Source organism: Dicentrarchus labrax, unplaced genomic scaffold (assembly GCF_905237075.1).
Source record: "Dicentrarchus labrax unplaced genomic scaffold, dlabrax2021, whole genome shotgun sequence".
Lineage (NCBI taxonomy): Eukaryota > Metazoa > Chordata > Actinopteri > Moronidae > Dicentrarchus > Dicentrarchus labrax.
In genome coordinates this window covers 9933390-9956032 of record NW_026136701.1, presented here as the reverse complement: position 1 = coordinate 9956032, position 22643 = coordinate 9933390, and the positions used below count along the sequence as shown (strand labels likewise).

Below are 22643 nucleotides of genomic sequence, written 5' to 3'. Positions count from 1 at the left end.
AAATGATTAATTGATTATCAAAACTGTCCCTGATTAATGTTTGATCATTCAACTTTTCATTTCAGCTGTACTTCCTTGAGATAAGACTGAGGCCAGAGTGACATACTGTAAGTTTCACCACTGCACACAGTTGTAGTTTCCGTGTTGTGTACCCTGCTCACCCTCTATCCATTCCCATAATAATGCCTCTAATCAAGCCATATGCTGACACTTTGCTTTATGATTTGTTTATATAAACAGTGATACAAGAAATCTGGAGGACGCCTGCAGGAACGCAGCTTTGAAATGCTCTGATAAAATGTTCATTACTTCAGATTTATCTGCGCTGCATTCGCTTGTTTGCATTAATGTGGAAACGCGTTGTTATGGAGTTCACTGTTTTGTTCTTCCAGCTACAGTACGACTTTGTCCCACAGCTTTGGCTTTGTTTCACAGAGTTAGCCTGAGGGCTTTGGACAGTGTGCTGGATGAAGGGAGTTTCCACTTGAAAAGTGAAAACAAACTTTTAAAGTTGGAACAGGCCCAAGACTGAAAGGCACCTTTTGGATGAAGAGAACACAGAAGAGACGGAGAGGAAGGACAAGCAGTGAGGGCAGTGACCTCCGCAAGACACCAGACAAACCTTGGAGGAAATACCCTTTAAATTCACATCTGGAACAGCCACTCTCCTTTCTCTCTCTCTCTCCCTTCAGCATCACCATCCAAAGTCAAAATCACCCACCCTCTCCCCATCCATGGAAACAGCTGTGCACAATGCCCATCCCTACCACCAGCGCGTTCTGGACACAAATGATAAAAATCCCCAAATCTCATATCTTTGTCTTTAAAAAGGTTTCTCATAAATTCAGTTTTATATTCTTACAAGGAAATGAAAAATTCCACAACAGCTGTTATGTTCCTGCAGCTTGCCAGAGAGAGAGAGAGAGAGAGAGAGAGAGAGTGTGTGTGTGTGTGTGTGTGTGTGTGTGTGTGTGTGTGTGTGTGTGTGTGTGTGTGTGTGTGTGTGTGTGTGTGTGTGTGTGTGTGTGTGTGTGTGTGTGTGTGTGTGTGTGTGTGTGTTGAGGATATGTGTATGTTGTGCTTGCATGGGGTTTAACTGTGGGTGTACAAACAGTGTCATGCTGCAAATCCCTCTTACAATGCCAAACAAGTCCATGACCATTGCCCGCAGTGATGGATGATGTAGACACACTTCTGGTAAGCACACACACTTCTTAATGTGTGGCCCTGGTAGCAGTGTGGTGCCCCCTGCCGAAACTCTGCCACCAACCTGCTGACTTAGAGTTAACACAGTGCTTCTTTTTATCAGGGACATTTTTTACTCTGGAGGTTACTGTCTGATCTTTTAAAGAGGAGGATTTGGCTGCCAAATCAGTTTGATGTGTGTGGTAATGTGGGTTTAAAGAGTAAAATAGGCTTGTTTTTGGTAATATTAGGAAAACAATGTTTTATTTTGCCATCCCTCGCTCATCTTGGATCTCAACAAGTAACAAATATTAGATTTTCTTGTTATTGAGCTCATCTTTATTATCTGACGGTACATTCCTGCATGTCATGCACCTCAGCTGTGTGCATTGTTGCCTTGTTGGTTGCTACTATTAATAGCACTGTGGCACAGACCAGGGATCCTCCCTGCATTTGTCTCTGCCTCTGCGCGGAGAGTGGGCCTGGAGAGGAAAGCCAAGGAGCTGTTTACCCAGCTTTTGTGCTCGGCGGGCCTCAGTGTTTGCCCTGCAGGGAGTGCCTCAGCTGGAGGGCCTTTCCATGCGTCGGAGGGTGGGTGGGTGGAGTGGGGTGGTAGGATGGAATGGGACAAACCTGCAAGGTGGAAAGGGGGCTTGGAACTCTGCTGGTGGAAGGTGCATGTTTTTGGTGCAGTGAGCAGGGGTCTGTGGTTGTCAGAGGAGTACTCATTTTGCCCATCCTTCAGACTTGACAGCAGGTGACACAGTACAGAGACCAGGGCAGGACTAACTGGGCAAACATATGAGGCAGGGTGGCAAACACACGTGAGTGTTTGTGTGTGTACAGAATGAAGCCCTACAGGTGCATGCAATCAATCATGCATGTGCATATGGAAAGATTTTTTAACGGGCCTACTGGGCACAGGCCCAAGGGTCCAAGGGGTCAGTGGGCCCCTGTGCCAGAGCCTCTGTTACAAGTGACAGTTGACAGTTGTTGTTGTTGTTGTTGTTGTTGTTGAAAAGTCAATCAAATAAATCACTGTAATGCAAAATAAAGCAACCACAAAGAGATATAAAATGACAAAAAAGAGACGCAAAACAACCACAAAGAATTGCAGAAAACTAAAGAGAGATGTAAAAGGACTACAAAGATGTGCAAAATGACCACTGAAAGATGCAAAGCCACTACAAGGAGACAGAAAATGACCACGAAGTAACACAAAAACACAACAAAGAGAAGCAAAATGATTACAAAGGGATACAAAAGAACTACAAAGAGACACAAATTGATGACAAAGAGACTTTGTGTCTTTTTTTTCCTTGTCGTTTTGTGTCTCTTACAATCTGGGTGTCTCTGTGGGAGGGAGGGGGGCCTTTTACATGTCTGTGCCCAGGGGCCCATTGTCTCATAATCCGTCCATGCATGTGTGTATGACCATGCTTACACTGCCTGTGTGCGCCTACAAGTGGAATATAGCGAGGCACTCGACATTTATGAGTCTTGGAGTGCAAACACTGAAGGACAGATGTCACTCGCCGGATTCTTCCACTAGAACACTTTTCCAGAAACACTCCATGACCGTCCTGTATGACAATCACTCCCCTCCTCCCTCACTCCCTCCTCCCAGCGCAGGAACAAAAAGACATCTGAGCTATGTGGATGGGGAAGAAAAATCACAGCACTTTGTGCAGCGGCCACCGCGCTCCGGTTTCACAAAGTCTCTGACAGGCGGAGCGGCGCGCTGTTTTTACGCATAGCCTGCAGTCCTGCGAGGCATTGTAGACATTGTGTAGTAGACTCCAGAGAAGACACCGGAGCGGCACAGTCTCTGATAACTGGATACCTGAGTCCAAAGTCAGAGAGTTTAAAAAAGAGAGCGAGAGAGAAGCACTTGGAGACGCGGACTGTAGCTGCGTAAAGGCGTGACGCATGGAGTTTTTACGTTTAAGATCGAGAGAGCAGCATTTTATCAGTTTGAACTTGACATGCAAATCCGCTTAAGACCAGCTGACCCATAAAAGAAGAAGAAAACAAGGCTTTCGAGCGATCTCGTCCTAAATTAGGGGGCCGCGCCGAGTCCCCTCTTGGACGTTTTGAGACTGTATCGACCTTGACTTTACTTTAAAGAGACGCGCTGAGAAATTTCCCGCAGTGTTATTTACTCATTATCCATACAGGCTGTTTGGAGGCAAGACTGAACAGGTTACTGGAGGTAAGGAGAGGGGAGTCGTGCCTGAAAAACTGGCTTCATTTCATTAAACGTTGATTGGACGTGAGTCAGCAGCACGGGTAGCTAATTGAGGACAAACATTTTATACACCTCTGACTGTGTGTCCTTCTCTCTCGTCCACCGTGTTGGAGTGTTTATATCACACCAAACAAACTTCTATCTAATTAGGTTGTATATAGGCTTTACCCTGCACGCGCCAGGCAGTTGTAAAGTTTATTTTCCCTGACCTGGATAGCTTTCCGTCTGTAAAACGTCAATCTTAACAAGTCATTTGGTCTCTTATTTGTTTTTCCTAAAATACACTTTCTTTTTTAAAAAAAAAATGAAAATACGTGTGAGATAACTAATTTCTAGTAGAAAATAGTAATAAAAAAATAAGTAGGATACATCTGATTTTATGAAACACCTGAATGTGGAAATGTGTTTAAAAATGATGCTAAAAGGTGAGAGACTGTCTCATCCAGTGATGATAGGTCACTCAAACTTTAAGATCCATTATAAAACTTCAGACGTGTTAAAATAATCTGACTTTAACGCGCAGGTTAACAGTCTGTGTTCACTATCCACCCTCTCTGTTCTGGTCCAGGGTGCTGAGACTCTGCCAAGAAGCCTTGACAGGACAGAGAAAAAGGGATTTTGGCCGCGTAAGAAACGAGGAGGAGGCGCCTCTGGCGTTGAAGCAGAACCCCTTTCGATGGATTCTTCATGTTTGCTTCAGCCTCAGTGGAGACAGCCTGCTCCGAACACTTGCAAGCCGTGACAGCAAGGTGTAAATCATGACACAACGCAGCGTATGGATAGCCACAAACATGGGCTGTACCCAGCGTGGAAGAAGCGGCTCTCCCGTCCTCTCCGGTGCGCACTTGGAGCAGAATGCGCACAGGACAGCCGGTAAGGCGCCATTCAGATTCTATAAAGTTCTCTGTATAGGTATTTAAGACAATGTCGTTTAGAAGAATATTGTTGGATATATTTACGCGTAATGTTGCTGTGAAAGCAGACCTGGGCTGTTGTCTTCATGTTTGCTGTGACAACACTGAAAAGGCTGTTTGATGTCTGATTTCTTTTCACATCAGTGGCTTTTTGCTGAGCTCCGATCCTTCCCGGCACGCACCTGCCAGCTGTTTTAAGCTCCTCTGAGTCTGGGTCACTGTGACCTGGATTTAGTGTTGGACCTCATTTAGTGTTTATTGTGAAGTGCAGTCTAGGAGGAGGATGGTGGAGATGTTTTTTCCTGTGTTTTATGATGAGAAGTTTTGTGATTTATGGTCTGAGGTGTTTACAAGGTGCTAGAAGGTGACTGTGAATAATGGAAAAATATAAATCAAAGTGAGTGTGATATTATGTGTTCTTATGGATGAGGAGGAAGCAGTGGCAGTCCGGAAGTCTTCCAATGTGACCCTCTCCTGCGGTGGGCTGCAAATCTAAATATCAAAGTGCTGGTCTCACACACACACACACACACACACAGACACACACACACACACACACACACACACAGCTGCATCCAGTTCCCTCCTCTGCAGTACCTCTAAGGGAATCAGGGGAAGATCAAGTCTGTTTAAGCTTCAGGTGTTTTGACATGCTGAAAGTCAAGCACATTTCTTTTCAGGTTCAGCTGAAACTGTGTTGATTGTTTAAGCTTTGTGAAGTAGAGGTGGGCGATGCTTTTGCTGGTGTTTCCACAGACTCTGAACTCTGGATTTTTATCTTTATCAGGCTCACAGTTCAAGTTTGCGGTACTTTCTGTTCTAAACTGTGCAATTTGTCTGGATTTGTCTACTCAGAGATGTAAAAGATCCTACATGATGTGTCACTGAACTTTCATACTTGCTGTCTGACTCAATGGCCCACTGACTCACTCAGTCATGTACATACAGTGTTACTCATGCACGCAGACGAGGCTCAGTTGGAGGACGGCCGACCTCTGATGTTCAGATCTTGCTTTGGTGTGTGTGTGCAAGAGCTTTGGCATCACCTGAGACATGTCACACTTCTTAGCAGGCTTCTGTCCACTAAATGCCTGTAAAATGTGTGAAAACATGCCGTCAAGCAACCTTGTTTTTCTTTACTCGTGTTGTTTAAAATCGGCAGTTTGTTCTCAGGTTGAACATGAGAGCGTCGCCTCTGCTTAAGGCATCTCACACTCCCCTGTCACGCTGCCACAGCTTTCACTTCCTCCAGTCAGAGGTCATGGGGTCAGCGGCCCTGCCGAGGGTCAGGTACGGGCGGGCCAGCGCGTTCTCTTTACCAGCAGCCTCCTGATGTGTGGTCTGGTTTGTTTTAACTGGCATGTGGCTTTACGAGAGCTAGCGTGCAGTTTGTTGGTGTTATGGGTTTAACTCTTTCCTGCTCTCATGCTGTTCTGTGTTGCTAGTCAAACTCGCAGCCAGTTAGACACTTGCAATTAAAACGACAAAATAAGTTATCATTATCGCCACTCCTTTATATAGAAACATCTTCATAAATATATTTAAAGCCATTGTGGCTTTAAACTGGCTCTGTCTGTTTGTCTCCCTCGCCCAGTGGTCTTCATTACTCACTAAGCTTTCAGCTGCAGTGCCTGATACTTCAAATATTGCTTTTCTGTATTTCATTTAAGACTGAGATATAGGCCTATTGAGGATAAAACTTCTCATTTTTAGAAAAGATCGCATCTTTCTAATCAAATTTGACAAGAAAAACATAACGCATATAGTACTAACCAACTACAACCAAGGGAAATGACTTGGAAAAAAGCAGAAAGGACAAATTCAGTTACTTTTGGAGCTCAATAAATATTCAGAAAACATTAAAGAGCAATGTTCAGGAGCAAATGGTGTAGTCTTTTTCTGCTGACCTTGTCTTCCTTTATCCAAATTCACTTTAATGCTCAGATTAATTGATTTTAGAAGGGATCATTATATTTCAACATTAGACATTTCTTAGGCTTGTGTTGCTGAGCATGACGTAATATTGAAAAGGCACTAAGGCTAAGTTTATCCCAATGTATACTGGCCACACTAACCTCAGTACAGAAGGCAGTGACTTCACCCATAAGTAGCTTGTTTTGTGGATACTTTATAACCAAATTAAATGTACATATTTAGCTATATTGTGCAAAGAAAAAATATCCCCCACTGAGTGTACCTAACGTTCACCGCCCACTTCTCCACTGTTTGTCTGAAATCGTACATTGCTATGTAATGTTTAAGCAACTAAAGACAAAAATGTTTAATAAAATTAGTGTTACAGTGTTAAATTACAGTTTTGTAAACCTGCCTACCTAACCTGTCTAAATGACACTCAAAACCCCTTTGTATTCAGAGCTAGTTAGCCAGCATGAGAAAATCTGCAATTCTATTTACAAGACTAAAGGCACATTACTGGTTGTAACTGATTCTTTCTGTCATAGTTTTAAAATGTAAGCTAGCACAAAATTTGCATGTTCAGTGCTGTCAGACTTGTTTATCTAGTATGTGTAATATAAGAATTTATGAGCACCAAGCGGTTTGTTGTTGGCCAATTAAATCAATTCAAAAGAATCTGTAAACATTACACCACACTCAATGTTTACCAAGTTGTTTGTTTACCTAGTTTTTTCCCTGCGGGTTCCTTTTACCAAATTCTCTATAATGCGTGATTTCTTGATCTGATAACATATTGTGTTCAAAATGTTTGTAGATTGTTTTACGAGACATAGTAAAAATCAGATAAAAGGTTTGTAGTTGATATAACGTCAATTGTTCTGTGAAAGGTACTCACTAAAGAACAATAAAGACAAACATTAAGACCTTCCAAAAGTTGTGACACAAATGGGAAGCTTGAAGGGACCTTTAATACCAAATATGTATGCAATGTAGTGATTGCTTAAAGGCACAACATTATAAGGCAAATAAAAAGCACCATCAAACACAGTGACAGACTACAGGCAACAGATTCCAGCGTTTTGCTCATTAACACTAAATGCAGTAAAAAAGTTAAAAGAGGGTGCAGTCTTTTCAGATTAGTATAAATCCGTCATTAAAAGACGGATGTGTGCGGTGTGCAGGGATCCTGTCCTCAGCTGTATCTTAGCCGCTGTGTGTAGCGTTACTCTAGTTGTTTTGTCCCAGAACTAATGGAGAGAGTGCAGCGAGAGAGATTGATTATGCAACCTGAAGTGCCACAGGGCAACTTCAATCTGGAAGTGCTTAAAGTACGCAACGAACCACAGTGATTCCTTCAGGGCAAATTGAAGGAGGCATGATCTGACAAAAAGGAATTTCAATTTGTTAGATGTATTCCTTCAGACAAATGCTTCCCATGCTACTTCTGTTTTCTGGGTCCTTGCTTTTGTAGCGTTGGACAATCTGGTATAAGTACGCTGGGGGAATTATTTCTGTCTCTGATCTTGAATTGTTTTGTTGTTGTTGAGCACTTTGACTTCTTCAAGTTCAAACAGCTTAAATTATTTAGAACAAAGCAGCAGTTAATACTTTTGGAGCCGCTGATGAAACATAAAGCAAACTCCTGTCCTTATCGCAAAATCTCCCTCCTTAAAACAACTTTTTCCTCAAAATACAGAACAAGAATGTTAACTAGCCCAGCACAGTGTTTGTGTCTGTGAGAGCGTTTTTTGATACAATAAGCTGTATTCTTCTGAAATTAGCAGGTCAGATTCATTAATCATAGCGTCTGAGGGCTGCTTTGAACTATCAGGCCAGGTCATTAAACTCAGTCTGTCTGGGGCACGAGCGGGCGACACGGAAACACTTTGGAGAGCACTGGTTCACCCACAAGACACACTAATAATGACCTGTGTGTGTGTGTGTGTGTGTGTGTGTGTGTGTGTGTGTGTGTGTGTGTGTGTGTGTGTGTGTGTGTGTGTGTGTGTGTGTGTGTGTGTGTGTGTGTGTGTGTGTGTGTGTGTGTGTGTGTATATGAGCATATGTGTGTCACAGATGGCCACTTTTCTGAGTGCTACTCTTGGGCTCAGTGTGGGCTTAATTTGGAGAACTAACATGAGATGGGAGCAAGAAAAGGTCATGAGGGTGGGTGGATGGTGGGAGAAGGGATTTTAGTGAGTGTGTGTATGCCGTTTTGTATGAAAGGTGAAGTGTTCTGTGTGCATGTGTGTGTGCAAAGCCACTTTGGAGTGGGAATATCAGTTTGAGAAAGAAAATAGGCAGGAATAGAAAGAAAAACAGAAACTGAGTTGTTCTGTGTTGAGTGTGTTTGTGTGTGTGTGTGTGTGTGTGTGTGTGTGTGTGTGTGTGTGTGTGTGTGTGTGTGTGTTCAACTTATTCATCTTCATCCCTCTCCATTCTTCTTTTCCATTCTTTCCCTCTGTCCTCTCTGCGGCCTTTTAAGCGCCGCTGTCCTCACAAACACCGGAAAGTGAAATCCTACCCTCTGATCATCGCTCCAACACGGCTACAATGTGTTCCCATTTAAGGTGAGGCTCACCCAGCCGCTCTCTGTGTGGCTTCCTTTTAAAACCAACTTAATCAGGCAGGAATTTGGGTTATTAGGGTCAGGGACACTGGGAAACTGCCTTAGCAAGAAACAAAGTGCGAGACAGTGAGGACACAGATGTGTCACATCAGGAGGCTGTCTTCATCTCAGCACTCACGGGGAAAATGGGCCCAAGTGCAGCAGATGATGGTGTCCCGTCCAATTTACCTGATTGGATCACAAGATGCGTATAAGTCTGTTTCATTGTGGGTTTCTATGTGGCTAATTAGTGCTAACTGCACATTAGCTAAACTTTCCAGTGACCCTGCACACTTAATCTTGTAGAGGCAGTTGTACATTGTGGAGGTTAAAGCTTATGTGGAAAATCCTACAGCAGGTTCATTATGCTTCTTTACTGTACTAGAACCTTTCTTTCAGTTTGGAAAGCTTGCATTTTGGTTGTGAGATTAAGGATAATTGTGATTTATTACAGCCTTTTTTTAAGGGTTTGCCATCATTCCTGTTTCTGTTAATAACATTGAATTCACCAGTTTAATTGCTAAGAACTGAGAACATGGCAACATTGCTTAAAAGACATCCAACAGGTCAACAAACATGAGCAAAATACAGGTTTTAAAGCTGCATTAACTCACCTGTGGGCAGCGGAACAAGCTGTAAACAGTATCTGTGGCAAACATGATGAGAACAAATGCCTACACATTCAGTAGATGTGGAGCGACATTAGCATTCACTCAGAGGGGACATCCTGGTAGCTTACCTGGTAGAGCTCCCACCCCACGTACCGAGGCAGGCAGAGTCCTTGCTGCAGCAGCCGTGAGTTCGAGTCCGACCTGTGGGCCTTTGCTGCATGTCACCCCATCTGTCTCCCCCCTTTCCTGTCACTCTTCAGCTCACTTTCTGTATAGAGGTAAAGCTTTGGGTCCTAAAACCAAAACAGATAGATAAAAGACGCTGATATGCTCCTTAGAGCTGAGAGGGTCTATAGAGTTACGCACATAATGTAACCATTTATATTGATAAAATAAAATATTGATTAGTGCAGCTTTAAATCATGTCCCAAATATTTGAAAGAGGAAATATGTAAAGGTGAACAGTAAAAATATTACACAGAGTTATCGAAGTTATAGAAAGTTATTGAAACCCAAATGATGCTTCAACTACAGCTGTTGTAATTTTCACAATGCTTCACAAATCAATAAATGATGGCAGATAATCCACTTTGTTTATTTTATTCCACACAATAGGCTTTACATAAGGTTTCACTGTGTAAATAGTGTCACAAAACCAACTAAGTGAACCGTTAACAAACATGAATTATTTCAAGTCGCCTAATGTCATGCACTGTCTGAAGGATGATTATAGTTCAGAGTTCCTTTCCTTTAAATTAAAGGTTACTGACAGATTTATGGAAACAGTCACAGGATGAGAGAGAAGCCACAGGTCCTGGCAAGAGTAGACAGAGTTTTTATCAACAGCTATTATATGGCAAATTTACCAAACAAGTAGTAATTAGTTAGGCATGTACAAGAACAGAGATGTGTGAACACAAAAGGAAGAGTTTTGGTTTGTGTATCTGAAACCAGCTCGCTGTAAACATTGAGGGAGTGTCTGAGATACCTGAGCAGGTAAATCAACATACTGTCAGTTCAGGACTGAGTTGATACCTGATTCCTGTTTACATGATACTGTTAGACACCACTGTCATTTTGTTACGCTTACAACTCCATTTGGTTCCCAAGTACCTGTTTATCCCCATTATATATCAGTTCCTCTGCGGTGAGCTCTATTACAGCCTCAGTTTCAATGATCCTTTATGGTGTGAATATGTTTCTTTATTAGAGCCAGGTGACGAGATATGATGACAGCAGGCCTTTCTCTCACTCTCAGTCTGTCGTAATAATGCCATCGGGGTTTCAGTTTGAGGTTAATGTGCTGGTCACAGATGACACTTTTATGCCCTGTGGAAATGTGCATTTTATTGAGCTCATTGTGACCCGCTGATCCCGGTGCTTTGATGACCTGCAGTAACTCTCTGTAGCACCTTTGGCAACTTGAACCTGCATGTGTGAGAGCGTTAATCCAGAACTGTTACACTTCAAACACATTGTTCCCCGCTAAAAGAACTTAATTTATCCCACTGAGGAACCATTAGACATGATTCTCTGGAGCTCCTCTCTTTGGTGTGTAGAGAAGGCTGCAGGGTCAGTGAAGTAAATCACTAATCACTCAGGTTTATCATTAGGCAACCAATAAGTTTACCTCTAATAGGTACTTCTAATGAGACCCAGGCTGTACTGTTTAACCCGACAGGCACACCTTGAAAGAGGTACTGTTCTCCATAATCTGTGGCTAGTTAACCCTGCACAAGATAATACACTCAGCTAGATAATCACCATAATAATGAAGATGTAACTTAAAGCTGCATTATTAGCAGTAAGCACATCATTGACATTTTATCATGTGATGAAGTTGATACTGTGGACATGTTAGCCAACAGTTTCCTATTTACCAGCAGCAACATCAGGATTCATTTGGAGTCATGTTTCTGTCCACCAAACAATGGAAGTCCCATATTAACTCTCCTTTTAGCTCTATTTTAGTCTTTATCATCTCACAAGAGAATTATCTGAATCTTTAGTTGCTAAATGTTCCACCATGTTCACCAGATAGTTCCTGAGTAGCAAACAAACAAGGCTGATGAGAGCAGTGAGTGCAAACCAAATGCTTAAAGATGCTAAAGTGCTCTGTAGAGCTGAGGGGAAACTGCAGGGTCAGGAAATTATTTTCAGTGTTTTTGTCATTATAAGCGACCTCTTTTTTACATTACATGTGACCATTTGATCCATCGTTTATATAAAAATATCAACTACAGCAACTTTGAATATTGATATTAGTTTAATCTGGTCATACAAATTATTCAGAACTCATTTTTGTTGAATCATTTAGTCTATACAATTTATAAAAAGTGACAAAATTCCCACCACAACTTCCCAAAGCCTACATCTTCAAATGGCTTGTTTAACTCTATAATGGACAGAAGCAATCAGTCTTCCTAGTTTAGAAACTGTTACCAGAACATTTGACATATTTTTGTTTGATAAATGAATTAAATGATTAATTATTTGTAAAAATTGTTGCAATTATCTGTTGTTTGACTGAGCAATTAGTCTCAACAACACTATACAAGAGTCTACAGCTGCTCTGTGAGACTGTATGTAGGCAGAGCAGTGCTTTGAGCTAAATGCTAATGTTGGCATGCTAAGATGTTGCAGGTGTAATATTTACCATGTTCACTATCTTAATTTAGCATGTTAACATTTTTATTTTGGGGGAAAGTTTTCCCTTATGCAAATTGAGGATCTAAGGACAGAGGGTGTTGTAGGCTATAAAACTACTTAGGCAAATAATGATTTGTGATTTTGGGCTATGTAAATAAAATCTGACTTGACTAGCACTAAACACAAAAGATTTGTGATTATGAAACAAAATATTGGACTAACTGAAACATTGACGTTAGTCGGTAGGATTCATCCTCTGGGGACCTTTAACATCTGTACAAAATTTCAATTTCCAACCCATCCAATACTTTCTGAGACCTGCTTCTGACAGATTATTCCTCTCAGCCCTCTAGAGTTTCCCTCTCATGCTTTTTTGTCTCTTACTGGCCTGAATCTCAGACACCTACAGACTCAGATGTTGTCAGTCGGTTAATAAAACCTCCTGGAGAGAGGTGAGGTCATACAGATTCACTCCTCTCTTCACCATCCTACTACAGGCTGTGTAGTGTCCACACCTCTGATTACCCCTGGTCTGTGTGTGTGTGTGTGTGTGTGTGTGTGTGTGTGTGTGTGTGTGTGTGTGTGTGTGTGTGTGTGTGTGTGTGTGTGTGTGTGTGTGTGTGTGTGTGTGTGTGTGTGTGTGTGTGTGTGTGTGCTGAAACTGTGTGAGAAATTGACAAAGGTGGGGTGTCTCTTGTGTGTGGCGGAGAATGGATTATGAGAAAAAAAGAGCAGCAGAAAGGAAAAGCATGTGTGTGTTTTGGGGGGGTGTGGGTTGAGGGGGGCCTCCCCACCTATCTGAACCGAGGCATGGGACCCGCTATCTGTTTCTCATTTTGCCAGCGCTCTGTGGTTTTCCAGCAGTGACAGGCCTCAGAGTGGAAACTGGCACTAACGAGCAATTACATCCTGCCTGCCTGCCAGGGATTATGGGATTACAGAGTGACCGGGCTTCAGTCTGCGCTCTCTTTCTGCACTCTCATTTTGTCATTCCCTCGCTTCCTTGTGTTCACCTTATCTCTGCTTTTAGACTTCTCTCATTCAGTGGTTCAATTATCTTTTTTTCTTTCCCCTGGACAGTAACCCATTCTCTATTTTTAATTGTCCTTACTCTTATCATGTGATTTCTTTTATTATCTCATTCTCTCTATCTCTCCTCCTCTAACCTTTTCTCCTCTGACTCTATGGCTGCTTCGCATAGTTAAGGCATGCTGTCATTAACTGCTCAAGAGTGAAATGGTTTTAGTCAGAAAAGGGGAGGAGGGCACGTTTAACAGGAGAAAAACGGATTTAATGTGTATGAAGCTTTAAATGAAGCATGATGAAAATGAGAAACAGGAGGATGAGATGAGGGTGTAGGAAAACATGACTCCTTGACATCATAATAATGTCTTTTCGAGGTTTATTTATATAGGTTAAAATCACAAAATTGTCCCAGAGGACTTTTATCAGATTCTTCATTCAGATAAGGATGAAAAACATTCAACAAATCAGAGTTTAAGAACTTGACGTTACACCCCAAAGCCTCTTGTGTGACATATTACTAAATATTAAAGTCAACTGAACGCTCCAAGCAAGATTGAAGTTACAAAACAAGTTTCCACACTGCTCTGGATGCATATATGCAGAGCTTTGGGGCACATGTAAGTACAGCAGATATCATCATGCTACGTTTTGTGGGACCTCCGCAGATTTTTCAGTGTCTGGTAGTGATCAGACGGCTCTCCTGGTGTTCTGCCTCTCTCTCCTGCATCTCCTCTTACACTGCAGGTGTCTTTTATTGAGCCAGCGGTGATTTACTGTACTCTTGTTTTTCTCCTTGCTCCTGCAATCAGGCACTGTGGTAGTGACAGGTTAAAGCTTGAGGTCAGAACATTTCACGTACGTGCACACGCAGCAGCAGAGAACAGAGTGCGTCTCTAATAGGAGGTCATTATCAGAGAAGTTTGGCTTTTAGAGGGAGGCAAAACTCCGGAGAGCTCGGAGCTTTCTTTTTTTAACAAGGTGAGAGGTTTATGTGGGCAAAGCTCAGGTCTGAGGGTGTAATAGTATACAGTAGGCTCCAAGATCGTTAATCAGAAACACATTTGTTATGTTGCTCTGCCTCTTTTCTTAGCAAATATGTGTCTCTGTTGAAAATAGCAGTATTAATAAAAGTCTGAATCCCATCTCTGAAAGTAATATGCCTGGAATCATTGCATTATTTATGCAGCCTTACAAAGCCAGAGAGCAGTTACAGTGATGTTGAGGAAAAAAGGGTTTGAGGTTTGAATGCTCTTAGCCAAATGTGTAACTGATATATAAGTTGTAAAAGCTTAATTTTATGCCTTAAGGCTGATTATTAATCACTGTGACAGACTTTACATAAAACCTCTATGTTTGGACAATCTAAAGTGCTGAAGGAAAATGTGCTCTTGTTTCTTCTTCGGCTTTATTGTTCATTTGAACTAATGAGCAAATGAAAAAAAATAATCTTAAATGAAATCAATTGAAATATGTGATGGCATATATGTGATCAGAATCAGAATCAGAATTGGGTTTATTGCCAAGTAAGTTTTTACACGTAGAAGGGTACCTTGGTGCGTTGGTGCATAAAAATCACACAAAAATCAAGTACTTTTTAGAATATAAATAAATAAACATAAAGATAGAAAGATCTAAAACGGTACAGGAAAGATATTTACAACATGCAGGATAGAAAAACTAACTGGAGTGCATTAATGTAATGCATATATACAGGTGGGGTTTAAGGGTCAGTGTCAGTTGGGGTTCCGGGCCTTGTTAATGAAACCAGCCGCAGATGGCCGCCTGAGTCCGCCATGACGTCCGCCTGAGTCAGAGGCCGTAGAAACAGCCGTAACTTCTACTTTGCTAAAGTAGATTAGATTTTATGTGGTATAAGAAAATCAATTGCTAAGATGTTGGTGTTTAAAAAAATATATTTTTGGATTACAGGAAATAGGGAAATATGGGTAAAGTAGCTTTAACTAAGGCTAACTCACCGCTAACCTTATCTAGCCAGAGTGCAGTCGCTGCAGTTTGGTTTTTACCTCCACCGCCACCGAAGTTTCACCAACACACTTTACAGCCTGTTTTTATTCCCAGGTCGTCAAATCAGACGCAAGTGGTGTTCAGTTAGTTGCAATCTGCAGCTTCACTGATGCCACCAAATCCTACACACTAGTCCTTTAATTCATTTTTAACTACATATGTATTTACTGCATTTTGACTTTAGGGCAGTGTAGTCATAAGGTTGATATTAGATGATGGTTGTAAGATGAACGTCCTAACGCTGGCAATGGTGAATAAAAACCCTCTCTTTATCCCTGCTTTAGTGCATACTTCTGCTTAGCGCACATGATATTCAGTGAACTTGTACCTCTGTTTTAAAGCTGATACCCTGTTCTTTTACCTCTTAAATATCCCCAAAACAAAATCCACATCCATCCTCTCCAAGCACTTAGAAAGTATTTGCAATTCACAACAGCAGAATAAGCTCTGGAAATAGTAGCTTTATGGGTTGTACTTGCTTCAGGAGGGCTCACCCACTTTAACTAACTGTGAACAACAACTGGAGCACGGTGAACCAACAATGCAAATGGAAGGTGACAAGAACCCCGGTCTCCCTGCTGCAGACATCCAGCCTGATGGACAAACCAAAGGCTTTAATCAGCCCAACGAGGAAGAAACACATGCTCAGTTCTCTAAACACACATAGAAACACGCACATGCACACTGTTTGATCTAAAACTGTACACACACACACACACACACACACACACACACACACACACACACACACACACACACACACACACTATCAGTAGGCTTGTGTCAGTCTGGAGCTCTTCAAGGACCAGTGTCTTGCTCCTTCTCTTCTTCCTCTCTCCACCCTGCGACTCCCCCACCCATCTCATCCCTGAAAAAGGCTGCAGGCGTCGGGCTGTAAACAGCTCCAGAGTGCTGGGGTGAAATGAACCAGCAGACAGGCCCGTGTAGACTCCCAGCTTGCTGATCTAAAAGGGGCTAAACATTCCCAGCTGTGGCATTAGGGACTCAGACTGGCACCTTTCCTGAGGATGTGTACCGCTCTGTCCAGAGATGGAGGGAGTCAGCACTGTTTGGTTTTATGTTGCGGCAGTGGTCTGCAGTCTGTCTGTTTAGCTGAATTATGCTCAGTTTGTCTCTCCTCATCCTCTTGCTCTTTCTCCCACTCTTCAGCGTCTGTAGCTTTGCTTTCCCTCAACTGAATTGCTACAGCTGGAACACGCAGGATTGCATAAATGCATCAACAGGTCTTATCGTGACCTGTGATCTGTAACCTTTTGTCAGTCTTCCATCTCAGTGCACAGACAGAACTGCTGGGATTGTTTTTGACTGTTAAATAAACGTGGTCCTCCACATATCGGTGAGATCTACAAATACATGAACAGTACATGGTTTAATACATTACTGTGGGCGTACAGTCTTGTTGCAGTTCAGCGCCAAGATTATACAAAGCGTCTTAGAGATGACAGATGTGGCTTCAAAGATGTTGGATGTATCTGTGGGTGGGAAGTTGTTCCAAAAGATTTAAATAGATCAGACATTATGGCTCAATCGACGATTTGATTAGAAAGCAAGAAGGTTAACTTTATTTGTCACAACAGAAGTACTTTACAGGAGAAAGAAAAGTGAAATTGTAAATAAAAACAGGCAGTGAAGACAGAGCGTATAAAAGTGGGATTTACAATGCTTTTTAAAGACGTGTGCTGATTTGGCTTCTCTGAGATGTTTTGGGAGGCAGCTTTATGATTATAGTTTTTAACCTTGGTCTGAAGACCCGAGGCTCCTCCCAGTGGTCAGGAGCCCCCACAACTCTTTAAATACAATGAATCAATTAATTTAAATTTAATAAACAACCATTTTCAGCAAGATAAAAATGAGGGTGTGCGAGGAAAACAGAAAAAACAACAGAAAAAATGTCTGCTACACAAAATTATTTTACTTTTTTCTTTCTCTAATGTTTGCTTTTTTATTGTAAAAAGTATTAACATAAAACAAAATAACAAAATACTGATTGGTTGAGCTGGTCACAAGTGGTAGACATACTATATGCAGTTGGTGATGAGGAGTCTCAAGTAAATATAACTTTGTATTAAGTGGTCACCAGATAAAAATGTTGGGATCCACTGGAATAAACGATTAATTGGAAAATAATCAAATCAGACTTACTTCTGTATTCACATGCCCAGTGTTATTGGTTGTTGTAATCATTCCTCTTGTTCATATAAGAGGAACTAATTCTTTTCAACAGTCATTTAGTACAAAAATTAGTATAACGTGGATATTTAATCATATTTTCACCACTTTGCTCCAGACAGAAAACTATTGAATGGATTGCTGTGAAATCTTTGAACAGATGTTTACGGTGCACAGAGGATCAATCTGGAGGACTTTTGTGATCCCTTTTCCTGTAGCATTACTTTTTTGTAGAATTGATGCAAGATAGGTGAGGTGACAAGTTCCTTCCACTGAGGAAGGAACTTCCCCCAATTGAAGTACGTGATGCTCTGACCTCCGCTGAGTTTCACATTAGGGCGTCCACAAAAGAACCTGATGACCGCAGCCAGTACAATCCTCCACACTGCACGTACTATATATAAACATCTGCAGCCGTGACACTTCTTATCACCTGTACTGCATCTCTGTGGCTTTTTGTCTGGGACCTCCGCGAAGTGCTCTCGCTATGCCTGGTTCCCCCTGCTTGTGCCTCTGCCACAGGAATAACCCTGAAGAATGCCTTTGACAAGTGTATCGCAGATGCTGCCTTTTGTTGTCGGACTGGGGCTGTTTGCATGGATGTATGAACCGACAAGCCAACACTGGCCACACTAGCTGGCAGCAAACACTGGCCTTTTACTGAAGCAACAACAAACACAGCGTCCTCATGCATTGAGGACGTGATTTATGTGACATGTTGGCTTGCTCAGGGGCCCGCGGGGCTGTTTTTTTTTACAGTATCTGGACAATTGTGGATGTATAGACATCATATCACCCGCATGTTGTGCCTTTAGTTTATGTTACCCTTTTCAAGGGCAGTTCTGGGAGGAGGAAAGTTGACAGAGTGAAGCCTTGTTCTTGTTCTTACATTCCTCTCTCTTTCTCTTTCTCTCCAGGTGGGACCAGATGGAGGGTTCGGAGGAAGGATAGACAGGAGATTACTTCTGTAATGTCAGCAAGAGCCAAGGTTTGTCAAGAATGGACGTTGTTGCCAAAAGAGCACCCTGAAAATATCCTCTCCTTCATCTGCTGCTGCTTTTTTCTTTCTCTTATCTTCTACCACTTCCTCTACTCTCCATCGCTATCTTTTTTTTTTCTCACTCTTCGTATTTGCTGTTCACTTAAATTAAATCACCATCTCTGCAAATAACCTAGCCTTATCATTTTTCATTTCCACTGTACAGACCACTATAAACCAGAGGAGGAGTTATGTGTAGGTATAAACTGTTAATGAAATCCATCCCCGCAAGGCTCAGAACTGAGCTTTCCATAAAACCATGTCAGCGCCGAAGCTTTCATTGCTAAATTATAAGCCAGTGGACAAAGCTTGATCCAGGGCGGAAAGAAAGCAGAGTTATTTGACTTAGGTCTTACTGAAGAGTAAGTGAGATCACTTTTGATGATATAGGCTTAAGATGAAGTACTTCTGTAGCTTGTTTGAAGAGCTTTAGAAGAGCTGCGTGCTCTTCTAAGTATTATCTTATTTTCTTAATCTGTTTTATATCTGCAAAGCACTTGTGAACTAAGTTTTGTTATTAAGTAGCAATATGGTAACGATGAGAGCAAAAGACCAAACAGTCAGTTCCTCTGGTGTTGACCTCCTTTTCTTAGTAAGACAAAAGACGAGAGCTCAGAACCAGCAGCAGAGCTGTATGCCACTCGGGCCTTTCTGGAAATAGCTGAGAACAATGCGTCATCAAAAATCTACTTAAAGGAATATTTTAACATTTTGTCAAATAAAGTTGCTTTCTTGATGAGCAGGATGAGACAGATATCACTCTCATGTCTGTATGCTAAATATGAAGCTAGGGACAACAGGTGCTTAGCTTAGCATAAAGACTGAAAACAGGGGGAAAGCGCTAGCCTAACTCAGTCCAAAGGTAAAAAAATAAATACAAAACAACAACAGCGCCTCTAAAGTTCACAAACACATTATATATGTTTGGCAAATATGATGCTTTGGTTTCATATAGTGTACGGACACTTTATAAAAGAAAGAAAAAAAATAAAATAAAAATTCTTGCCTTTTTATACGTATTTGATTACCATGCATCATTATAAATCTACTTGCACCAAAGCCACACCAATCAGTTTTTCTGTGTGAACAGTAAATCAAATTAGTATGAGTATAATGAAAGGGCTGCAGTTCCCCTCAGCTTTAATTCGCTTTTTAATGTTTTACATTGATTGGTTTGGTTTTATGGCCTGCATCTTTACTGTTTTAGACTACCTGGCCAGCACCAAACAACAGACCGACAAAGTTAGCAACTAGCTTGTTAACATAGTGAAGTATTAAGCAGCTAAAGGGCAACACATTTCCCTCAAGAGTTGGCAAAGAGCAAAATAGAGCTGAAAGAAGAGTGAATATTGGACATAAAATGTTCCAGGTGAACAGAAACGTGACTCCAGTTTACATTTTTAAAAATGCTGAAGTAATTCTGTGTCTGCCAGATGTGTAAATAATAAGTCAGTTGTTTGCTAACAGATTCACTATGTCAGCTGTATCAGTGTTGTATTTACCACTTGTTGCTCTGTGCCAAGTGGCAAAAAAAAAATTAATACAAGTACTGAAAAAATTACCAATTAATAAAAAGGCTACCGAATTACAGCAGTGAGAGTACTTGTAATTAGTTACTTTTCATGCCCTGGTGGCAACTGTCTTTTTGCATGGCAATCCTTCATTCACTCTTGATCGTTTACTATGCTAACTTTTGGCATAGAAAAATGACACTTCACAAATCCTTAAACAAATTTCTTTTTGCCAGCTAACATGTGACCTCTGTCACTTGTAGGTGCTGCTGTGGGTGCTCCTCTCTCTGCTGCCTCTAGTGGAAGGAGCTCATATGAAAGCTGGCTTTGCCGGTGTGGCATCAGACTCGGGTCATGCTGTGGGCCTGCTGGGAGGCCAGGAGGAGCGGGAGCTTCCTGTGACGCTGCCAGAGGTGGTGGAGGACGAGGAGCAGGAAGATGACAGTGACCCTTACTCCACTTGGCATGCTCTATATGGTACTGAAGCTCCTATGAAAGTGTAATTTACAGCACATCTGCTTCAACAGACAGTATTCAAGTGGAGAGAGGGCGTGAGCCTGGGGATCTGCTTTGTATCTCAGTCAGCAAAATATATTTATATAGAATTTAAAGTGCGACAAGTTATTTAAAGTTAAAAGGTAGTAGTGAAATTGGAGAATTTGTGTGTTATTGCTCATAATTTCCTGTCTTTCTGACTCTCTCTGTCTACTCCTCCTCTTTCCTCTCCATTTTAGACCCCTTTGTAATAGATGAGGTGGATGACCATCCCAGTAGTCGCTGGGCGGGACGCTCTCCACGCTCCTCTGACCCCTCAGAACCTCAACCCAAGGGATCACCAAAGAAAAAGAAGAAGAGGAAGAAGAAAGAAAGGGAGGAAGAGGAAGAGACCGGAAGAGGAGATAGAAAGGGTAAAGGTAAAAACAGGCAGCCGATACAGAGCAGCAGGGACTGCCGTGTGGAGAAGAGAGAGATGAAGGTTCGGGACCTGGGCTTGGGGTTTGACTCGGATGAGATTGTCCTCTTCAAGTTTTGTGTGGGCTCCTGCCAGCCCTTGAGAACAAACTACGACCTGGCCCTGAAGGTACTGCTGAAGAACGGCTCGCTTCCTCGGCGCACCGCCCGCAAGATCAGCAGCCACCCCTGCTGCCGGCCCAACCGGTACGAGCCGGTTTCCTTCATGGACGCCGAGACCACGTGGAGGACCATCCAGTCGTTATCAGCTGCCAGCTGCATGTGTATGGGCTGAAGAAATTATGACCTGTCCTGAACAGAAAGGAGTCAAGAGGCTCAGTGTGAGGAAGGCCTGGGGACAGGGCAGAGCCAGAGGGGGGTGCTGTAAGACACATACACAACAGAGGAAGTGATGGAGGCCACTTTCTGTGGTGTATTTCCTGTTGAGGAGGAAGAGGTCCGGGCGCAGCTGGACGGACGAGGTCAGAATCTGAGGGGGAAGTCATCGGGGATTCACAGTCTGGATTTATTGTTGTGTCTTCAAAGAGTGAATTGTTTTCAACTGAATAACTGGTGACTAATGCAGGACACTACAGACCAGTTATTACATACATAAAAGAGAGACTCTATATGTGAACAGGACTGTTTTGCTTTAATATGGGCAAGACCTGAAGGCTGAAACAAACAAAGAAAGGACTGACACTGTGTTTATATTCTAATTCAGACAAAAGACTGATTTGATGTTCATGATTATTCACAGTGAAGCATGTCCTCACGCAAGCAATATCATTTTCATTCATCACATAAAAACAGGCATTTCTTTGTTTTCTATTTTCAGGTGAACTCAGACAAATGGATGCCATGCATCTTCATGTATTACTGTATACAAGTAAAATATATTTATTTCTGATAAATTATTTATTTATTATAGCTTGATATGAAAGCTGTTTTTATTAACTCCATATTGTAGATAAATATCTATTTATTGCCAAGATTCAGTTTTTATGTTGACAGTTACTTCTGCTCACATACAGTACGTACATTTTTTATTTTTATTTTTAAGGTGCTGATTTTCACATTTATTCAATGCCTCATAAACCTGGACAGCTGACTCTGGGCAGGATTAGATAGGATGCAATAAATATTTCTGAAGTTAATTGAATGATTTTATAAAACAAAGTGTGATTCTCTCTGATATTTAATCCCAGACAGACCTTTGAAAAACGATGCTAATAATAGACCTACATTAAAATGATGTGGTATACTTTATCAAGTCTGACAGCTGTTCTCTTGTTTCGTGGTTAACAGTGGGTAATGATAACATCTTTTTCACAGCATAATGGAAACAGTCTCAGTGTCCAGAATGTGTGTACAGCAAACAAGTAAAACATGTATACTACAGGAAAGTTACACACTACCAGTATGTCACTATTCATGTAATTATTATTATTATTATTATTATTATTATTATTATTATTATTATTATTATTATTATTATAATTATTATTTTATAAAGTTTACTTTATTTTTGTATGGCATTATCCTTTAAGGGAATAAAGTTTTCTAATATAATTCTTGTTAGCACTGTTTACTTCACTGATTACACAGTTTGAGGGGTTTTCTCAACTTGACCTTCATAATGATTTCAGGATTAACTCCACTTTACCTTTTTCCAGGTCACTTTATACTGGACTGCCACCTGCTGGTCTAAAATAAGCACCAAATGGGAACCTGTTGTCCCCTGTTTAAACTCTCCTGCCACCTGCCTGTTC

General features: G+C 41.6%; 1 protein-coding gene across 1 annotated transcript; it reads left to right on the top strand.

Annotated features, from left to right (window-relative positions):
* The first annotated feature begins 2583 nt into the window (after window positions 1-2583).
* On the top strand, window positions 2584-22443 carry LOC127367590 (artemin). Its single transcript, XM_051407575.1, has 5 exons — window positions 2584-3397; window positions 4002-4306; window positions 18288-18358; window positions 20184-20397; window positions 20655-22443. The coding sequence occupies exons 2-5, from the start codon at window positions 4192-4194 to the stop codon at window positions 21164-21166; spliced, it is 912 nt and encodes a 303-aa protein (XP_051263535.1). The 5' UTR covers window positions 2584-3397; window positions 4002-4191; the 3' UTR covers window positions 21167-22443.
* Window positions 22444-22643: the final 200 nt, after the last annotated feature.